The sequence below is a fragment of the Musca domestica genome, unplaced genomic scaffold (assembly GCF_030504385.1).
Source record: "Musca domestica strain aabys unplaced genomic scaffold, Musca_domestica.polishedcontigs.V.1.1 55, whole genome shotgun sequence".
Classification (NCBI taxonomy): domain Eukaryota; kingdom Metazoa; phylum Arthropoda; class Insecta; order Diptera; family Muscidae; genus Musca; species Musca domestica.
The window spans coordinates 4902125-4924169 of record NW_026712355.1 but is presented as its reverse complement, the minus strand read 5'-3'; the positions used below and the strand labels follow the sequence as shown (position 1 = coordinate 4924169).

At 36.1% G+C, this 22045-nt stretch overlaps 1 protein-coding gene across 1 annotated transcript in view; it reads right to left on the bottom strand.

Moving 5' to 3' along the window:
• The window catches only part of LOC101890212 (probable WRKY transcription factor protein 1), a 75190-nt gene extending 54110 nt beyond the window's left edge, over positions 1-21080 (bottom strand). Inside the window, exon 1 of the mRNA XM_005189352.4 lies at positions 18924-21080. Coding sequence (XP_005189409.2) covers positions 18924-19164 — 241 coding nt within the window. The 5' untranslated portion in view covers positions 19165-21080. The remainder of the gene's footprint in view (positions 1-18923) is intronic.
• Positions 21081-22045: the final 965 nt, after the last annotated feature.

The following is a 22045-nucleotide window of genomic DNA, read 5'->3' as shown; positions in this document are numbered from 1 at the left end:
ATTTGAAGCTTATAATGGGTTATAACTTCAATGGCCGAACATTGTCTATATAGGTTCATGTTATCCTGTGGTAGAGGTATTCGAAGAAGTTAACCAATTTTGTCCATTTCCGAACTCGGTATAAGTTTGGTAAAAAAAATTACGATGTACCAAAAATTGTTATTCCTATAGAACACCTCTTGAAGGTTCTCTTTTATTGAAAACCATTTTAATCTACATAAAGTCTCAAGGATATTTTGAAAATCTCCAGTTCTTCTTCAAGTGATTTGTTTTCTGGATTGTTGCCCCGATATACAGGGTATGGATGAGATCATATCAGTTTCTTTATGGCCACGTAAAAACTGTTAATTGTTGTCACAGCAAAAAAAACCTTAATCGACAAAAAAAAAGAGTATTCATGTGTGAAAAAATACGAGACGAATTCTGTGACGTCTTTTGCCGGTGTATTCGTTTTTTGCAGCTATTGACGTTGGCGCTGCTGTTACTACGAATGCCACTCTTCTTGTCTGTGTTAAAATGTTTTTTTTTTGCATATTTCTTGAGGTTTTACAACGGGCACAGAATCATTGAAATTTTTGTTCTATAAAAATTATAAAAGAAAACGCTGAAAATACCGCTTTTCCAAAACAAAACAATAAAATCGTTTGCCATAGAGGATACCAGAGACCATGTTTAATTACTCTCTAGCAGTTACTTAGGCTAGCGCTTAACCAAACAGTAAACTAAGCAAACAACTAACATTACAACTGTAACAACAGCAACGACAACAAAGACAACAACTACTACTAATGCGGCGAATATTGTGTGTGATGACCTTGATGACGTTTATTGCACTTTTGAACAAGTTAGTTGTAGTAGGCCTCCCCCCAGCAATAAATGAACGACTGCAGCGACGACGACGTTTGATGTCGTCAACGACGGCGACGTCCCCTTCGACCCTCGAATGAAATGCATTCTGTTGCAGTAGAATATTCTCCTCGTTTTCATTGCTACTGGTTACTGTAGTTCGTTCGTTTGTTCATTCTGATGCGGTTATTGACGATAATTTTTTTTGTTATTGTATAGCTGCCTGGCTGCTTGGGGGTATTGTTCTGATTATTGGCAGTGTTGTTTGTTACACACCGCACACTGATCCAACCAACTACAACCAGAATAACACAACTGTAACCGAGATATTGGACAGTGGGATTTTAAGGTTACAAAACAGTAGCAGCAGCAACAACATCAACAAAAAAGTGGGGTAATGTGATATTCGGTTCTTTGTTGTAGTATGTGGCAAAAAAATAGAATCAGGGAACGGCAGCTGCATAGGGTAAAGTAAGATAAAGAAATGTAGATCCTTGGACAATGAATTAATGAAAAGCAAAAAATCTCTCATTGAAAGTGACCTAGATCGGTTACATTGAGAGGTTGGAACAAACTACATATCTCAGGAAGTTCATATATCAATGACAATTTAATGGGGGAGTGGTTCTGTTTATAGAAGAAATGCAGAATCTCCTTTCCATAGAAGATCTGTGCAAAGGAGTCCAGCTAAAATTAACAAAAACTCGAACCTAAATTTTTAGAAAAAGGCCGGATTACACATTGAGTTGGTCAGATATAAAGCATCATATTCGTTGTCAGCGTAAAATTCTACAACGATTTAGACATGTCTGTCCGCCCTTTGTCCGTCTGTTGTAATCACGCTAGAGTGAAAAACTAATAAAGATGGGAAGCTAAAATTTTGGGCAGATCAGTCTTTTGTCTGCAGGCAGTTCAAGTTCGAAGGGCTATATCGGTCCAAGATATCGTATTGCTCCCATATAACCGTACGCACCGATATTCTGTATTTTGATGATTGTAGCCAAATCTTTCAATGAAATCGTCTGAAAATCCACACAAGGTGTGGAGTATTTTACCCCCTGGAAGAGTCTTGTCCATATAGGTCCACGATATCGTATAGTCCCCATACAACGATACCATCCGATATTCGGTATTTTGATAATTTTAAGGACATTTTTTGCCAGAATTGTTTCAAATTTCGTATTTGATGTTACTAATAGGTACTACAGCCTAAGACAAAAAATTGTCTACACAGGGCCAGGCCTTCGTATAGCTCTCACATATCGGTACCTACCAATATTCGGTATTTTCATAATCTTAGCTCCCTTTTTTAATGCAATTGTCTGAAAACCCACATAAAAAGTTCTTTGTGAGTGCTTTACCACCTGAAAGAGAATTGTCTTTATAGGTCCTCGATATCGTATAGCCCCCATATAATGGTACCTCCCTATATTCGGTATTTTTATGATCTTAGCTCCCTTTTTAATGGAATCGTCTGAAAATCCACACAAAAATTTCTTTCTAAGGGATTTACCCCCTGAAAGAGAAATATCTATATAGGTCCGCGAAATCGTATATACCCCACATAACGGTACCTCCCTTTATTCAGTATTTTGAAGATTTTAAGGACATTATTTGCCGGAATTGTTTCAAAATTGGTATTTAGAGTTCATAATGGGTATTACAGTCTATGACAGAAAATTGTCTACGCAGGTCCAGGCCTTCGTATAGCTTCCACATATCGGTACCTACCAATATTCTGTATTTCGATGATTTTAGTGACAATATTCGTATTTGAAGTTCCTAATAGGTACTACAGCCTATGACATATAATTGTCTATGCAGGTCCAGGCCTTCGTATAGCTCCCACATATCGGTACCTACCAATATTCGGTATTTCGATATGTTGATGATTTTAGGGACATTATTTGCCGGATTTGTTTCAAAATTCGTATTTAGAGTTCATAATGGGTACTACAACCTATGACAGAAAATTGTCTACGCAGGCCCACGTCTTCGTATAACTCCCACATAACGGTACCTTCCTATATTCGATATTTTGATGATTTTAGGCACATTATTCACCGGAATTGTTTCAAATTTCGTATTTAGAGTTCCTAATGGGTACTACAACCTATGACAGAAAATTATCTATGCAGGTCCAGGCCTTCATATAGCTCCCACATATAAGTACTTCCCTTTATTCAGTATTTTGATGATTTTAGGGACATTATTTACCGGATTTGTTTCAAATTTCGTATTTAGAGTTCCTAATAGGTACTACAATCTATGACAGAAAATTGTCTACGTAGGTCCAGGTCTTCGTATAGCTGCCACATATCGGTACCTCCCAATATTCGGTATATTGATGATTTTAGTGACAATATTCGTATTTGAAGTTCATAATAGCTACTACAGCCTGTGACATAAAATTGTCTATGCAGGTCCAGGCCTTCGTATAGCCCCCATACAACGGTCCCGCCGATATTCGGTATTTTGATTATTTTAGGGACATTATCCACAAGAATTGTTTCAAATTTCGGATATAGAATTTCTAATGAGTACTACAGCATATGAAAGAAAATTATCTATGCAGGTCCAGGCCTTCGTATAGCTCCCACATATCGGTTCCTCCCTATATTCGGTATTTTGATGATTTTAGTGACAATATTCACCAAAATTGTTTCAAATTTCGTATTAGAAGTTCCTAATGGGTACTACAGCCTATGGCATAAAATTGTCTACGCAGGTCCAGGCCTTCGTATTCCCCCCCATATAATGGTCCCCCCGATATTCGATATTTTTATGATTTTAAGAACATTATTTAACGAAATTGTTTCAAATTTCGTATTTAGAATTCGTAATGGGTACTACAACCTATGACAGAAAATTATCTATGCAGGTCCAGGCCTTCATATAGCTCCCACATATAAGTACCTCCCTTTATTCAGTATTTTGATGATTTATTAGCGATATTATTTACCGGAATTGTTTCAAATTTCGTATTTAGAATTTGTAATGGGTATTACATCCTATAACAGAAAATTGTCTATTTAGGTCCAGGGCTTCGTATAGCTCCCACATATCGGTACCTTCCGATATTCGGTATTTTTATGATTTTAAGAACATTATTTAACGGAATTGTTTCAAATTTCGTATTTAGAATTCGTAATGGGTACTACAGCCTGCGACAAAAAAATGTCTATGCAGGTCCAGGTCTTCATATAGCCCGATATAAGGGTATATTCGGTATTTTGATGATTTTAGCTACATTATTCTCCGGAATTGTTTCTAATTTCGTATTTGAATATTGTAATGGCACATGACGAAAATTGCTCATACAAGTCCACGTGTTCGTATAGGCCCCTATATAAAGGCGACTTCCTATATTCGGTATTTTTAAGATTTTAACAGAATTTTTAACGGATCCAATTTTTTTTTTTTTGAAAATTTCCAAATTTGTTTCACCAAATAAATGGTGGAGGGTATTCAAAGTTCGGTCCGACCAAATTTACTTCTTTTTTACTTGTTTAGATTTAAAATTTCTCATAGCGCCTAAAAGTATGCTATGAAAATTTCTGTCCCTATTACAGGTCATGACCGTCATCCCAAATACGAGTAGGTTATTCTAAAGGGTCTATGAAGACGAAAGTGCTGGTTAAAAAAGGATGGCTTATGGAGGATGAGCAGAGGTTCCAAACTCTCATCTCAACAAATATTTATTCATTTGCATTGATTACAGGGCATGGAAAGACAGTTGATAAAAAAGACTAAAGAGAAGCATAGGTTCCAAACACTCATCTCCTTGAAGCCGATCCTCCACCGCTAACAAGTTTCAAAATGTTAACACCACCATATGCTGCAAATCCCATTTTATAAAAAAAAAGAAAACCTAAAAAAGATATCTTCCAAAAAAAACCTTTTATGGGACTTCAAACAACTGAACACCTTCTGATGAGGGCATGGAAACACAGTTGATAAAAAAGACTAAAGATGGTGGACGAGAAGCACAAGTTCCTAAAATTCACCTCCTTCGAAGCTGATCCTCCGCCACCAACAAGTTTCAAAATGTTAACACCACCATATGATGAAAATTGTCTTCCATATAAAGAGACCTTCAAAAGGCGTCTTCCAGAAAAAGACCTTCAATAGGACTTCAAACGACTGAACACTTTCTGATGATCTACTATAGAAGCAATGCCTTTTTATTGTATTCTAAAGATAAAACACATTCTTGAAGCCTTTCTACACATTCAAGATTTCTTCTATCGACGCAAAACTTCTTCAGATCTTTAATCTTCTATTTTTACAAACAAAAGACCGTTCAATGCCATTTTAAGATAGAAGGCCTTCTACATGTCCTCCAGAGGGAGAGAGAAAGAGAGAGAGAGAGATGAACTTGTAGATTTCCTAACAAGCCGATTCGTGACGTTTTTTGCCGGTGTTGTTTTTTTTTTTTAAGGCAGCGGTTGACGTTTGCGATGTTGTTACTACGGCTTGCACCCTTCTTTAAAAGTAAAACTTTCAACAGGCCTCCTTCAAAAAAGACCTTCAATGGGACTTCAAACGGCTGAACACTTTCTGATGATCTACTCCAGACAGAATACCTTCTTTATGTCTCCTAAAGATAAAATACTCTCTTGAGGCCTTCCATACATTTAAGATTTCTCCTATCGACACAAAAACTTCTTGAGATCTTCAAAAAATCTTCCGTTCATACAAACAGAAGGTTTTCCAGAGCCATTTTAAGATAGAGGGTCGTCTATCTGTTTTCAAGAGAGTGAGAGAGAGAGAGACATTATTGAGGCCTTCTATGCATTCAAGATTTCTCCTATCGACACAAAATCTTCTTGAGATCTCCATAAAATCTTCCATTCTTACAAACAAGTCTTCCAGAGCCATGTTAAGAGAGTGAGAGAGAGACGAACTTGTAGATTTCCTAACAAGAAGATTCCATTTTAGAGGCCAAGGGACAAATAAAATACCTTCTAAAGGCCTTCCATAGATATAATGCCTTCTTAAGGGTGTTACTTTCAAAAAGGTCATTCGGAGGTATTATAATGTAAACAACTTTCTTTAGGTGTTTTATAGGATAAGAGGCCTTCGCCAGGTCTTCCGTGAACAGAAACCTTCCTGAGGTCTTCTGTGGGCAGATTAATCTCCTGATATATTTTATAAGTAGAAGCCCTACATAAAATATTCTACAGGCACAAATTTGGGGCTTCTATTATACATTGAAGATCCTCGTCCGGAATTCTATTCATATATCACTAATAATTTTCAATCTGTAGAATTTTTCTCTATAGATAGAAGGCCTTCTCGAGATAAGATACAGACAAAGTTGAAGGTATTTTTTGGAGCAGTTCATCGAAAGTGCTGTCTTATACTTAAACACCTGATCCTAGCCCTAGATCTCTATCTATCTGTATCTATTCTATTTATACCAATTTTTTTCCACTCGAAATTGTCATTCCGCTTCGCATTTAAACCACAGTGCAAAAAAATGCAGCTGCATAGAAAAACAAAATCCGCCGCATAAAAGCCACACAGCACATACAGAACCGCCGCCTTTCCCCGCAGCAGAGACAAAAAAAAGCGGACCATCCATCCATACAGCAAATGAATGAATGCTGGCTGGGCTACATTATGGCTGTGGATGCGGTTCATTGGTGGATGGATGGATGGATGGATAGCAATCAATGGGGGTGTGCAAGAGAAAAGATGTGGAGATGGTTGAATGATATTGACGGGTTTTGACGGGGACGGTGGCGGTGGTGGTGGCGGCAGTGTCCACGAAGCCGATATTCTGTTTGGGTGCATTAAATAAAAATGCGCGTCATAAACTTTTTTTCTCGTCTGGAAATCACAAATATTTCAATTTTTTTTCAATATTATAGATCGATCTAAAAAAACAACAACAACGATAACTGAAAAAACGAGAACATTAAAAACATGTTTGGAATTAAAAAAAATGTTTTTTTTTTCTTTTCGTAGCATTGAGGAAATAATACGAAATCGAAACATACGTAAATGCCTTTAGAAAAAACATTTTGGATTCTTTTTTCTGTAGAACTTTTTGGATTTATTTTATGATGGCATCAATTTTCATTAAGAAGATAAGAGCTGATAATTTTTTTATAGGCTTCAGATATCGAGAAAGCCAAATGGTTTTGCAAAACAAATGTATGTTTTATGAATTCCAAGGAAGTCTATGGGAAAATAGTTTTTCTAGAGATACCATGGCAGTTTATATATATTTTTTATTCCCAGAAAAAATTAAGAAAATTTGTGTATGAGTCTTCAATATACCATGGGAATAGATCATTTTTTAGCAAAAGACGCTTTGATGTCATGACTATACCCCATTTTTATTATGCCCTTAGCCATATGGCTAGTTATGCCGTCAGCCATATGGCTAGAGAGGGTATACATCATTTGATGCGGTCAAAACGTGCCTCGTCGAAATAACGGTTTTAGACCCTAGGTATCTTTGGATCAAATCCATTTCAGGACATTTGGAGTCGATCTAGCGATGTCCGTCCGTTCATCAGCCTGGCTGATAGGCACGATAACTCTCGAAGGAAGTATCCGATTTGATCCAAACTTGGTACATCGTAATATTATTATCAAACTTAGATCGAGTTCAGAGATGGCCAATATAGGTCCACTCCTTCTGGTACCTCCCCCACAAAAAGTCGAAAATTTCAAAGAAAATATTTTACTGCACAGAAAGAGAAAGGATAATCCGATTTTGCTCCAACTTTGCATATTCTAATATTTGCATCAATGCTAGGTCAGGTACGAAAATGGGCAATATCGGCCCACTCCATCAAGTACCTTCCCCACAAAGGGTCAAAATTTTGAATATGTATAACTCTTATAAAATGGATCTCTTCAAATTAAAAGCATCACAACATTTTTATTAACCCAAAATCTGGTGTGAAAATGGGTTATATCGATCCACTCCTTCTCGTACCTCCCCCACTAAGGGTCAGAATTTTGAATATCCATGAAGCTTATAAAACGCAAAATTCGCATCCGATTCCAGTCCGACTTGAGAAATCTCAATATTTCTATTAATACAAGATCTGTTATAAAAATGATAGAGATCGGGCAACTCCTTCCGGTACCTCCCCCACAAGGGGTCAAAATTTTTAATAATAAAGACGATTATCAAATCCGAAATATGCATCCGGTTCTCTTCAAATTGCCCACATCACAATATTTGTATTAACCCGAAGACTGGTGTGAAGATGGATTATATCGGTCCACTCCTTCGGGTACCTCCCCCACAAAGGGTCAAAATTTTGAATATCCATAAAAAGCTCATAAAACTCGAAATTCACATCCAATTTCATTCAAACTTGACACATCTCAATTTTTCCATCAACAAAAGATCTGTTATAAAGATGGTAGAGATCGGACCATTCCTTCTGGCACTTCCCCCACAAAGGCTCAAAATTTTAAATAACCAAAACGATCATAAAATCCGAAATTAGCATCTGGATCTCTTCAAATTAAAAGGATCACAATATTTTTATTAACCCAAAATCTGGTGTGAAAATGGGTTATATCGATCCACTCCTTCTCGTACCTCCCCCACTAAGGGTCAGAATTTTGAATATCCATGAAGCTTATAAAACGCAAAATTCGCATCCGATTCCAGTCCGACTTGAGAAATCTCAATATTTCTATTAATACAAGATCTGTTATAAAAATGATAGAGATCGGGCAACTCCTTCCGGTACCTCCCCCACAAGGGGTCAAAATTTTTAATAATAAAGACGATTATCAAATCCGAAATATGCATCCGGTTCTCTTCAAATTGCCCACATCACAATATTTGTATTAACCCGAAGACTGGTGTGAAGATGGATTATATCGGTCCACTCCTTCGGGTACCTCCCCCACAAAGGGTCAAAATTTTGAATATCCATAAAAAGCTCATAAAACTCGAAATTCACATCCAATTTCATTCAAACTTGACACATCTCAATTTTTCCATCAACAAAAGATCTGTTATAAAGATGGTAGAGATCGGACCATTCCTTCTGGCACTTCCCCCACAAAGGCTCAAAATTTTAAATAACCAAAACGATCATAAAATCCGAAATTAGCATCTGGATCTCTTCAAATTAAAAGGATCACAATATTTTTATTAACCCAAGGACTGGTGTGAAAATGGGTTATATCGATCCACTCCTTCTGGTACATCCCCCACTAAGGGTCAGAATTTTGAATATCCATGGTGCTCACAAAACGCGAAATTCTAATCCAATTCCATTCAAATCTCAATATTTTTATCAACACAAGACCTGTTATAAAGATGATGGAGATGGGACCATTCCTACTGGTACCTCCCCCACAAAGGGTCAAAGTTTTGAATAACCAAAACAATTATAAAATCCGAAATAAGCATCCGGTTCTCTTAATTTTTCACACATCCCATTAATTCTACTAACACGAGATCTGCTGGGAATATGGGATATATAGGTCCACTCCTTCTGGTACCTCCCCCACAAAGGGTCAAAATTTTGAATATCAATGAACCTCATAAAATGCGAAATTAACATCTGATCCCATTCAGTCTTAGTACATCTCAATATTTCTATCAACACAAGATTTGTTACAAAGATGGTAGAGATCGGACCATTCCTTCTGGTACCTCCCTCACAAACAGTTAACATTTTAAATAACAAAAAAGTTGAAAAATCCGATATAAGCATTCGGTTCTCTTCATATTTCCAATATTCCATTATTTCTACTAACACAAGATATCCTGTGAAGATGGGTCCACTCTTTCTGGTACCTCCCCACAAAGGGTCAAAATTTTGAATATCCATGAAGCTCATAAAATATTAAATTAAAATCTGATTCTATTCATACTTGGTACATCTAAATATTTTCATCCACACAAGATCTGTTATAAAGATGGTAGAGATCGAAACATTAGTTCTGGTACCCTTTCTCTGCCCAAGAAATACCTATAGATCATCAAAGACTACTATTATTTTTTTTTTTAATTTAACTAAAAATATTTAATTAATTCAAAATTCTCAAACCAATTTGAACCGGTTTTCAGTTTATTCATTTTTATATTTTCTAATTTTGAATTTTTTTCTGTTTAGCCATTCAAGGTCTTTGAAAAAATATATAGGGACATGATCAGACTTCTATATAAAAAGTATTCTTTGAAAATATATATTTTTTTAATTTTTAAGAATTATTTATTTCAAAAATTCAACAATCCGGTTCTTTTATCATTATCATTTTGTTATTGTCTTATATAATAGACATAATTTTTAAGCAAATTTTTCTGTTGTTTTTATTGCCTTAAACAGGTTTTTGTTTTTTTTATTTTGTCGAAAAAATTAGGCAATTTTGAAAAATGTTAAAGAGAATATTATTGCATTGCGTCATTCAATTTGCAATATTTGCAGGGTACATAGCTTAAAGATATAATAACGATAAGATAATAATTTTTATTTTTTTAATGGCAAAACAAAGGACTGTGTAATCGCCAACAAAAATAAAAAACGAGTCAGGAAACCGGTAAACAATTAAATCGTATGTATTTTTATCGAATAAACAAGGAGCAGATGGTTTGAAATTATTTAAAAATTTTAAAGAATTTTTTTTTTTGATAAGTATCTACTTCATTTAGAGGTGAGTCAGTAACACTCCGACATTTCAGAATAGTATAGAAAGGGGAAGCCATTAACATCAGCCTCTCAGTTTCTGGTTGAGAGAAATATTTAGATATAGCAAGTTGTAAAGAGTAGCTAACTTGTTTCGCAAGTTATGACAAATAAGAAAGTATTGAAAATTTTGACCCTTTGTGGGGGAGGTACCTGAAGGGGTTCGCAGATATATATTATCTTCACAACAGATCTTGTGTTAGCCAAAATGTTTGTATGTGTGACATTTGACATTTGTTTTTCCAATCTTGAACCCTATGTGGGAGAGGTACCAGAAGGAATGGTCCGATCTCTACCTTCGTTATAACAGATGTTGTGTTTATTGAAATATTGAGATGTACCAAGTCTGAATGAAATCGAATGTTAATTTCGTGTTTTATAAGCTTCATAGATATTCAAATGTTGACCCTTTGTGGATGAGGTACCAGAAGGAGTGGACCGATATATCCCATCTTTACAACATAGATTGTGTTAGTAGAAATAATCGGATGTGTGAAATATGAAGAGAAACGGATGCTTATTTCAGATTTTATAATCGGTTTGGTTACTCAAAACTTTAACCCTTTGTGGGAGAGGTACCAGAAGAAATTGTCCAATCTCTGCCTATCTCTATAACAGATCTTGCGTTGATGGAAATATTGAGATGTACCAAGTCTGAATGGAATCGGATGTTAATTTCGTGTTTTATGAGCTTCATGGATATTCAAAATGTTGGCCCTTTGTGGGGGAGGTACCAGTAGAAGTCGACTGATATATTCCATTTTCACACCCAACCTCCGGTTAATAATAATATATTGATGTGTGTAATTTGAAGACAATCGGATTCTTACATCTCATTTTATACGAGTTACAATTCTTTAACATTTTAACCCTTTGTGGAGGGCGGTACTTGAAGAAGTAGATCAACATTGTCCATTTTAGCACCTGACCTAGAACTGATGCAAACACTAGGATTTGCAAAGTTGGAGCCAAATCGGATTATCCTTTCCCTTTCTATGCAGTAAATTATTTTCTTTAAAAATGTTGACACTTTGTGTGGGAGGTACCAGAAGGAGTAGACCGATACTCGATCTATGTTTGATAATAATATTACCATGTACCAGACAGACGGACGGACAAATGTCCTGAAACGGATTTTGTCCAAAGTGACCTAGGGTCTCGTGATACTGGTAGCTTAGCCCTACGTCAAGGAAGTGGACAAAAAAAAATCATCATAGCAACATCAACGGAAATGTTCGAAAAGTAAAGAAGCGACTTGATCGAAACCCGCGTGAGCTCGTGAGCTGAACTTATCGCAATATTCTATTCGGCAAATATTGAAAAATGAGGTCGGGGTAAAGCCATTGAAATTCCAAAACAACAGAAAGAAAATAGACTCAAACGAGTTAAAGAGTTGCTTCGCTTGGCCGAAAGTAGTGAACTGCCGAATTTGGTTTTCTCCGATGAGAAAACATTCGTTGTCCAGCAGTTTGTAAACGAACAAAATGATCGTCGTTACTTGCCAAAGAAGTTAGCTGAAAATGTGCACCTTCGTTTGGCCACCAGAACTCTAGCGCCGGCCATGGTGATGCTGTGGGCCATCAAAACAGCCGATGGTCGCTCTCCGCTAGTATTACTCGACCGTGGCATCAGATAAATGCCGAATATTATTGCGAAAATATTCTGGAGGATGTATTCAAGACTTGGGCACGCAAACATTTTGGCGCAAACCTTGGACATTCCAACAGGACTCAGCACATGCCACCCAAGAATGGTTACAAAATGAGGTTCCTCGTTTCATTTCCAGCGCACAATGACCACCAAAATCTCCGGATAACAATCCGTTGGACTATTGGTATCTGGAGTATTTTGGAAAGCAAGGTTGGCACTAAAAAAAAAAATAAAGTGTCGATCACCCCGAGCAAGCGATTCGCCGAGAATGGGTCAAAATACCGCAGAGCAACATTCAGGCAGCGTGTGACGGTTTCATTGTCCGTTTGAAGGCCATAATTCGTGCCAAAGGTGATCAATTCGAACAAATCTAAACTTATTCTAAAATTTGATGCTATTTCCGAAATTTTTTCGCTTTCATTCTATAACATTTAAAAGAAAAAATGTAAAAATTATGACGTTTGACTTTGTTGCAGTTTTTTTTTTATCTCGCCCTGTATATATCCTCTCTCTAGCCATATGGCTGAGGGTATAAAAAATATTCTTGGACCCCTTACCCTATGAGCTGTCACTGAGAGAAAAATTGACATAAAATCGCCAAAACGAAGTCTTTGAATTCCTATCCTAGGTCTCTGAGACCTATCCTAAGTCTGAAATTTCTATAAAAAGTTTTGGGAAAATTACATTAGACCAAAACGACCAATCTTTCATTAAAAAATTCTTTCAATCTACAATAAAAACAAAATTTTGAGGTACGTTTTCGCCGTATCAAATGATATATATCCTCTATAGCCATATGGCCTCCTCTTGGACCCCTTATACTATGAGTTGTCACTGAGTGGAAAAATGGTTATCAAATTCTCAAAATGAAGTCTCAGAATTCCTATCCTAGATCTCTGTGACCTATTCTAATTCTGAAATTTCAATCGAAAACTTATGGAAAAATTACATTAGACGAAAATAACCAATCTTTCCGATATTACCTCCTTCAGCCCCATGAACTCTTCTCAATCAGGGTTAATTAAAAAAAATTAAATCTACAATAAAAACAAATTTTCTATGAGGCACGTTTTGGCCGTATCAAATGATATATACCCTCTATAGACATATGGCCTCCTCTTGGACCCCTTTTACTATGAGTTGTCACTGATTGGAAAAATGGGTATCAAATCCCCAAAACGATGACTCAGAATTCCTTTCCTAGGTCTCTGAGACCTATCCTAGATCTTAAATTCTTTATAGAAAACATATAGGAAAATTACATTAGACCAAAATTACCAATCTGATCGAAATTACCTCCTTCAACCCCATCAACTCGTCATTCAGGTTCAATTAAAAAAAATTAAATCTACAAAACAAAAAAAACTAACAAAAAAAAAAACAACTTTTCTATGAGGCACGTTTTGGCCGTATCAAATGATATATACCCTCTATAACCATATGGCTGAGGGTTATGGGAAAATTACATTAGACCCAAACGACCAATCTGATCGAAATTACCCTTTTCAACCTTATCGAAGAACAACTCATCATTCAGGGTCATTCAAAGAAAAAAAATCGAATCTACAAGAACAACAAAATGATCTCAGCATCTAAATTTAGAAAATGCTTCGAAATGTCGTAACTCGGTTCATTCATCAATTTCAATTCAGAGGCACGCGTGCCATTGCGCTATAATTTATTCTCCAACCAAAAAAAAAAGAAAAACAGACACACGATTTCAATAGAAATTTGCCAAAAAAAAAGAGAATTGAAAAGTGAAAATTGAAAATAAGTAAATAGAATGGAAAATTTCCTTTGAATGCGGTTGGAAATCTATCCTCATCATAATTGATGTGACAAATGTGTATGAAAACAGATTTTAAAATTAGACGGAAAACAAACACACTTTTGGTCACACTTCTTCTTCTTCTTCCTCCACTTGTATGCAGCTACGTAATGAAAATTTCCGAGAAAATTCTATTCTTAAGAAGAAGAACAACAACAAAAAACACAAAAAATTAAAACATCTACTAAAGTAGAACGAACGAACAAATGAAATAATTGAAAACTATGCAAAAATTCCTTCTTCTTCTTTTCTTTTTTTCGACAAAAAAAGTGTGAAAACAGACAATGAGGGAAATAAAACGAAACAAACACACCACAACAAATTAAAAAGAAATTGAAATAAAAACAAAAACTAGAGCACATTACCGCACAATGAAATTCGCGTGCTCAGCTAACTATATAAAACAAAATCAGTCAGTCAGTCGGACAGTCGACGACGCCCTCAAACCCCAAATAAACATTTTTTTGGCTAACAAGGCAAACCAGAAACAAAATGTCATTCTGGCAGCACTCGCAAATGTGGAGGAGTAGAGGAAAATAATGGCAACTTAACATTTTTGTTTATAATATCCGAACAACACCTACAAGAGATGATTTGGCAAAAAAATAAATAAATAAAAAGGTAAACAAAAAGTATTAAATAGTCGATTGGACATCGACTGGACATCAATCATCAAGTGGTGGTCAAGCAACAACGTAATTGAAGTAAATCCATTTTGGCAAAAGAGTTCCATCAAAATTAGACAAACAATTTTATGGCCAAGCGAAAGAAGAAAAAAAACCTGATTATTCTAAAATTACATGAGGTAGGTCATTGCAATGACACACACAATGGCTGTATGACAGCCAGCCACTACCAGACTAGACAGACACTCAGCCGGCCAGCCACCCAAGTGGTGGCCAGATAAAATTGAAAAATTGTTAAAATTATGTTTTTTTTTTCTGTAATTTTGACAAATCTCCGCTCATTTGTAGGATATGTGTTTTGTTTTTGCGGTTCGGCAAATGTTCAAAAGCCCAGTAGCACACACATAATTACAATGTCAAAACATTTTATTGGTCACTAACCTTAAAGTTGGGTGGAAATGCATGATTTTGGGTTTTAATGTGACAATGCCCCATAGGGGCATTAAAAATGCTAGTGGTGACAAGACCGGTGAATCTTTGATGTTTCCATTTAGACACCTAACTAAGTTCAAGATTGGATATCTCATATGGACAACAGAGATTCATAAATTTGAGGATTTGAACTTCATTGTTGCAAAAACAAATCACAGTCAATGGAAATTCGTTTTGAAATCATTTTGAAAACAGTAAGGAAAAGTTAAGAGTTGTGCGGGGCCAACTATATGATACCCTACACCACTAAAAGGTAAGGTAGAGCAGCTGATTACAATTTTTTTTCTAAGTGTGCCCGACTTCTGCCAATTTTGTATTGTGTTTATTGTTTTGAATAATAAATAAAAAAAAATATTTTCAAAATCAATGATTGGAAGAAACCTAAATTGCATGAAAACAAATTGTTGGATATGATTTTGAATAAGTCTGACAGTCTGAATAAGTCTGTAGTTTTACGAAGCTGTTCTACCTCCTTATTGTACCATGATATTTAGTAGAGCTCCCATAAGAAAAGAATTTATTTAAAGTAGATCATCCTCCTATCTACTTTTGGCTTTAGAACATTTATAATTTGGTTCCAGAGGGAACGAATATATGGATACATACCATCCAATTCTGAATCGATTTTCACTAAATTTTAACTGAGACATTTTAACTTTTGTGCCAACAATGCTATAGAGTGCTTGATATCACTTCGAGAAGGATTATATTAAAAAAAATATGCATCGGAGCCGAGATCCACGAAATCGAAACATACGTCCCGAAATTCACTCCATTTGGACTGATATTAGCCATTATTTGCACAATTAACCCGAAATCGGTTGAAGATATATATGGCAGCTATATCCAAATCTTAGCCGATCTCGATAAAATTTGGAAAATGTATTTCCGAACTCTATAAGATATCTGATACCAAATATCATTGTTGTCGAATGCATATTACTAATATGAGGGACTTAAACACCAAATCGGATGAAACATATTTAGGGTGAGATTAAAAAACTGCACCCAACTTCAGACTGCTGTCATTTCTAAGCCACTCGTCCGAGTGCTCTTAAAATTATTCCAGTGACAGCTCATAATATTGTTTATAAGTGTACAAAAGCATTTTGGTGAGAATTTTCCAGAAAAAAGTTATTCGAGATGGAATTCAAGCGTGATAGTGTGATTTCTTCATATTTGACTGGAAAAGTGGCTATCGTTAGAGCACTCCAGCATTTAAATGTGAATAAATCTTTTGTGTATCGTACCATCGCTCGCTACCGGTACCGGATACTGGTGGTGTAGCCTGCGTCAAGTAAACGAAAGAAAACAATGACATCAGCAGAAGTGGTTCGAAAAATAAAGAAGCGACTTGATCGAAACCGCGTCGCAGTGGCCGAACACATCGCACACGATAACTCTCGAAGGGGGTATCCAATTTAATCCAAACTTAGTAAATTTTAATATTATTGTCAAACTTAGATCGAGTTCGGAGATGGACAATATCGGCGCACTCCTTCTGGTAGCTCCCCCACAAAGGGTCAAATTCCAAATTCGACTCCATTCAGACTTGGCACATATTAATATTTCCATCAACAAAAGATCTGTTATAAAGATGGTAGAGATCGGACCATTTCTTTTGGTAGCTCCCAACATAGGGTTCAAGATTTTGAAAAACAAAACTCTCAAAGCAAGCGAAATAAGCATTAAACTCTCTTCAAATTTCACGCATACAAACATTTTTGGTAAAACAAAATCTGTTGGAAGGTGATATATATCTGCGAACCCCTTCTGGTACTTCATCTACAAAGGGTCACTATTTCCAATACTTATATCTGCCATAACTTGCGAAACAAGTCGGCGATTCTTTACAACTTGCTATATCTAAATATTTCTCTTAACCTGAAATCGGATATGAATATGTACTTGATCGAAATATATGATTTCGCATAAAATTGGATATAAATATTCGATCCCCTCAAATTTTGCATATATCAATATTTGTATCTGTATTAGATGAAGTATGAAAATGAAATACTTCGGTCCGCTATATCTGTTACCTCAAATATATTTCCACATTTTAAAAAAAAAAAAAAATATTGCACATATCTCATATAGGCAGTTGTCAATATATAGGCAGTTGTCGATATAGTCCAAATCTGGTACATTGTAATATTTTTATCCGTCTTAGGTCAGATACAAATTGGTCATCTGCTTCGAAACCTACTCCATGGAGGGTCAAAACAATTTGAATAATCCCAACTCAAGACTGAGGGTATACATCTGTCGGCAAAAACGACTGATACTTTTTTGCTTGTTTATATCTTTAAATGTCTTCTTCACATAGATGTCTTTCAAAAGGTCTTCTTTAGTTAGAATGCCTTTTTATAGTTTTCTTTGGACTTTTTGTAGCTAAAATGTCTCATATAGGTCTTCCATATATAGGACGCCTACACAGTGTCTCCAGCTTTGGAAGACCTATGAAAATATTCGACCTATAAAATACATTTGGAAACCGTCTTAGATTTATTAAAGATCTTTTCATATAAAATAACTTTCAAAAGTGCTCATCTGCATATAAATTCCTTTTACTTGGCTTGGCTTGGCTTCCATAGCTTAACTATGTATTCAACCTTTTATGGTTATCCTATACGTCAAAGATCTTAATAGGTCTTCCATAGTTGGGATATTATTTTCAAATATTTCTGTATTTATAGAAGACTTTTTAATAACCTAGACGTTCTTCTTTTCATGGAATATGTACTGAAACCCTTTCTTCCATAAAAACCCTTTCATATATAGAAAGTCTTCTGTACATCAATTTAAACCTAATTTAAAATTTACAACCCAACTATAAAACTGATTTAAATATGTACAGCACCATGACTAAAAATGATCAGCTGTTGTGTAAGGAAATCAATCCCTCCATACAACACATTTTCCTGGAAATTCTATCCCTCTCTTTTGTGAAATCGTTTACAAAGCCGTGTTGCATTGGCCCTAAGCATCCCTTATTTAAAAACTGGAACATGCAGCTGGTAATGAGTAATGAGAAGGATAACAATAGCATTGAAGTGTGTAGCAACAGGTTGTTGTGTAGGAGTGCACTCTTTGGGCTCATTGATACACTTCTTTTGGGATTTACCAAACAGATGTTAGATGGCGGCGAGGGCCATTGTGTGTGTGTGTTTGTTCTTTGGATTTCCCCCATCCAGAACACACAAAAAGAATCTCTTTAATCTAAGGCACTGGTGCATTAACACAATTCCAACATATGGCGGGATCCGCACGTAGGCAGGCTGCTGGCACACAAACAACACACTGCACAGCACACGAGCAGACAAAGGAATTTCTTTTGAGAAAGCAATGCCATGAAAAACAACAACATCACATGATTCCAGCCAAAATAATAAATAACTAAGAATTTCTTTAACGATTCTTCTAGACTGTAAATAAATATTGTGATAATTAATAAACCTAAATAAGACATACGGACATACCTACATACACATACCTATCCCATGGCTCTGTGTATTACCCAAATTTCTGTATCGTATATCCCCCACACAGTACCTTTTCCTCCTGCTCCTCCTGCTTTCCCAAATGATATTTAAATAACAATTGTTGCGCTATCATCGTTCCCTGCCTGTCTCACTTCTAATTCTAGTTGTGTTTGCCAAACAAAGAAACCCCCAAACCAATGGGTTGGTTTCATCACAAAATCACAAAAGAAAAAAAAACAGAAAAATAGGTGAATATTGAATAAAAGATAACAAGAATTATAAAAAAAAAACAACCGGGTATACAATTCAAAGAACATACCTGAGTTTTTTAGTTCAGTGCAGCTGTTATTGCTGTCGGTATTGATGTTGTTGTTGTTATTGTTCATCTTCATAACCATTGTGGCGGCCGCCTCCTCACTGCCATTCCTATTGGAATTGACAACACTGGCATAGGAACGTAGAGTACGGCCGTTGGTGCATGAGTCGATGCGTTTCCCATTGCTGGGGGCAATTAAATCCGTATCTTCAGAGGTAGTTTCTTCCAAAATGCGTTCAACCATTTTTTTATTCGGTTTTTGTTGTTGTTATTGTAAAGATGAAATACGAGGGGGTGGGGTTGATAGTTGATTCCAAAATATAAAAAAATACTGGTGTGGGGGAGCTCTTTAGTAGTGATGATGATATGGTGTGACGGGGTTCTATCCAAAGCAGAAAATTTACAAAACCAACTCTGCAACTTTAACCAGGAAAAACAAGTTCCTCCTCCTCTACCCTTCGCTCGTTGGAGGAGAATTTTTGTGGGCTCCAAGGAGTTGATGTGTGTGAGGGAGGAAGAAATAATACCACAGCAGTTGGCAAACAAAACAGCCTTAAATTTTTGTCACCTTTCTTTTTTGATTTACAACTTGTTGTTATTGTTGCAAGAGAAACGTCAATGCACTTTTTTTGCTCTCCGAAGGCTTTCCCTTGACAAAACACAACAATTGTTCTCGCTCACTGTTGCACTTTACAAACACTCTCGCTCGCTCTCTCTCACAATAAAATTGTATGCACAAAATTCAAATTTCGCTCTTTACGCTCTCACTGGTGCAGCTGTTGTTTATTTTTTTGTTTGTTTTCTTCGGTTTCTTTTGATTTCACACGCACACACACACACGATGATACGATGACTCTTTCAAAATGGTGGTCTGTGGATGTTTGGTTAATTTCTTTTCAGACTTTGGGAAATAAAAACTTTTTTATATATTTATTTAGAGAAGTTTTAGCGTAGTTTTGGAATTAAATTTAGTTTGTTTTGTTTTTTTTAAGATTTGTTTTAGTTTTTAAATGGAATATAAAAGAAAAGTCCAACCGCTTTGTTGTGGTCGGCGGCTGTTGTAGAAAAAAAATCGTTGCTGCTGCGGCTATGGTGACTGCGCTGCCGAAAAGAAATTCTGCAAGCGGCCTAGAAATTGCGCATCAAAATCACCCAAAGCAACGTTATGCACAGGAAAAGTGGAAAATTTTATAGATTTTCCTTTGGAAATTATTTAAATTTTGTAGATTTAACAGTTATAGGGGGCGTGGGGGAGTTAAAGAATCACATCAAATAAAACTTTTACAGCTGCCGCTGCCAGCACTACGCTCTCTGCCACGTTTGTGTAGTGCTCTGCTCTGCCCCCAAAATCTCGGACAGTTACTTTACAATTGTTGCTCTGCCACTGCTCTGCAAAGGAATTCTATTTTTAATTGGGTTGAGTGTAGAGTGCAGTGGTATTGGTGGCCAATGGTGGTATTGAAGATGAAAAAATAGTATATAGTTGGTTGTTGCTGGTATAATAAATTTTCGACTTTTCAATTTGTGGGTTTTGGGTTTGCTCCTTTCCAATCCTGGGATTGTTCTGGCTGCTATTCCAAAATTTATTGCAATTCATTAAGATTTTTTGGTTGGATGGTGGGCTGTGTTGTTGCTGTAGTTATTGGTTGGTTGGTTTTTTTAGATGGTTTTTGCTGTTGTTGATTTCATCACATACAATATGACGAGAAGACTTTTCTCACATTCGGCTGGGTCGTCATATGTATGGAAAGGTACTTGGAACTGGATGCCTGCTGCGTTGCCTTTCCTAGGGTTGCTGCTGCTGCTGGCTCTGGTAGTGTGGAGTAATATATTTAACGGAAAAATAAAACTCAGTGTAATGATTGCTTGGTTGCTAGTTTGATACAGTTGACGTTGAAGGACGTTGTTGTTGTTGCCGTCGACGACGTCGTTGTTTTTTTTTTTTTTGTTTTGGTTGTGGTTGGTTTAAAAAATTGATTTTATTTTTTTCTGCGTTGTAACTTAAAAAAACAAAAAACATTCGCTGAAGTAGCGGACAAAAGCCGTTTTCTTTGCGTTCTTCGCTGCTGTTAATCACCGTTTTCGTTAGCTACCGCTCCATTTTTTCCACGCAATCCAGTATGATGTTGATTCCGAGACTGAATAACCATCGCCAAATCAAAACCCGAAGAGCTGCCCGGACAAATGTCACAGCTAAACCAATAGACGATGTAACGGCGTACAACTGTGATTGACGGCGTTAAGCTTCGGGTTTAACGGCGTCAATTGTATATGGCATTGCCATCACGGCATGGTTTCTATCAATTATAATTTAGCTGTTAAAAATGTTAAAATCTATTGTTGGTAAACTTTTTATATAAAAAGGAGACAGTACATATGACTCTAATGGAATTGCTCTGTTTCAGAAGCTTGTTTTGGCGGTTTTTCGTTTATGTCCAATCAATTAAACATCGATTTTGACTCTTCCAACACTCCTATGTTTATTATATCATGGCATTCTGATTTTCGTTCGTCTAAAATTCCCATTACGAAAAATAAGTTCCAGTTCCGACCGATGGTGCTCGCCGACTACAATCTTATTCTCAAATGTTAGTAGGCAGAGCCTTTCCTCGGAAAGAATGCTCAGATTTGAAAATATTCACCATAATACGTTTGAAGCTAGATATTTAGTTTTTTTTTTTTTAAATATAAACATAAATGCTCCTTTTCAGAACCTGCATAACTGCAAAAACGTTACTACGATATCCATTTTTTCCTTTATGACAGCAAAAAATTGAAAAACTAATAGATTCTTCCAGATTCTGGAACAGAACAATAGTTCCATAAGGTTACCTTGATTTTTCCTACCATGGTAGAAGAATACCGGTAGATGCATCAACGCTTGGGAACATTGAAATGTCAAAAAATTTAAAATGTCTTTTCATAAATAAGTAGATTTTTATATGTTTTCTTTCATTTTTCATTCCAAATTTTCAATTCCAAAATTGATTGGACAGTTCATTGTCCCAGCAGCTGTGTCAATGCGACTACATGTATTCTTCTACAATGTTTCCTACCATGAAATTTCGAAACAATGCTATACTGTCTTTCTTGGTGTAAAGCCTTAACTGTTCGAGCGACCTCTG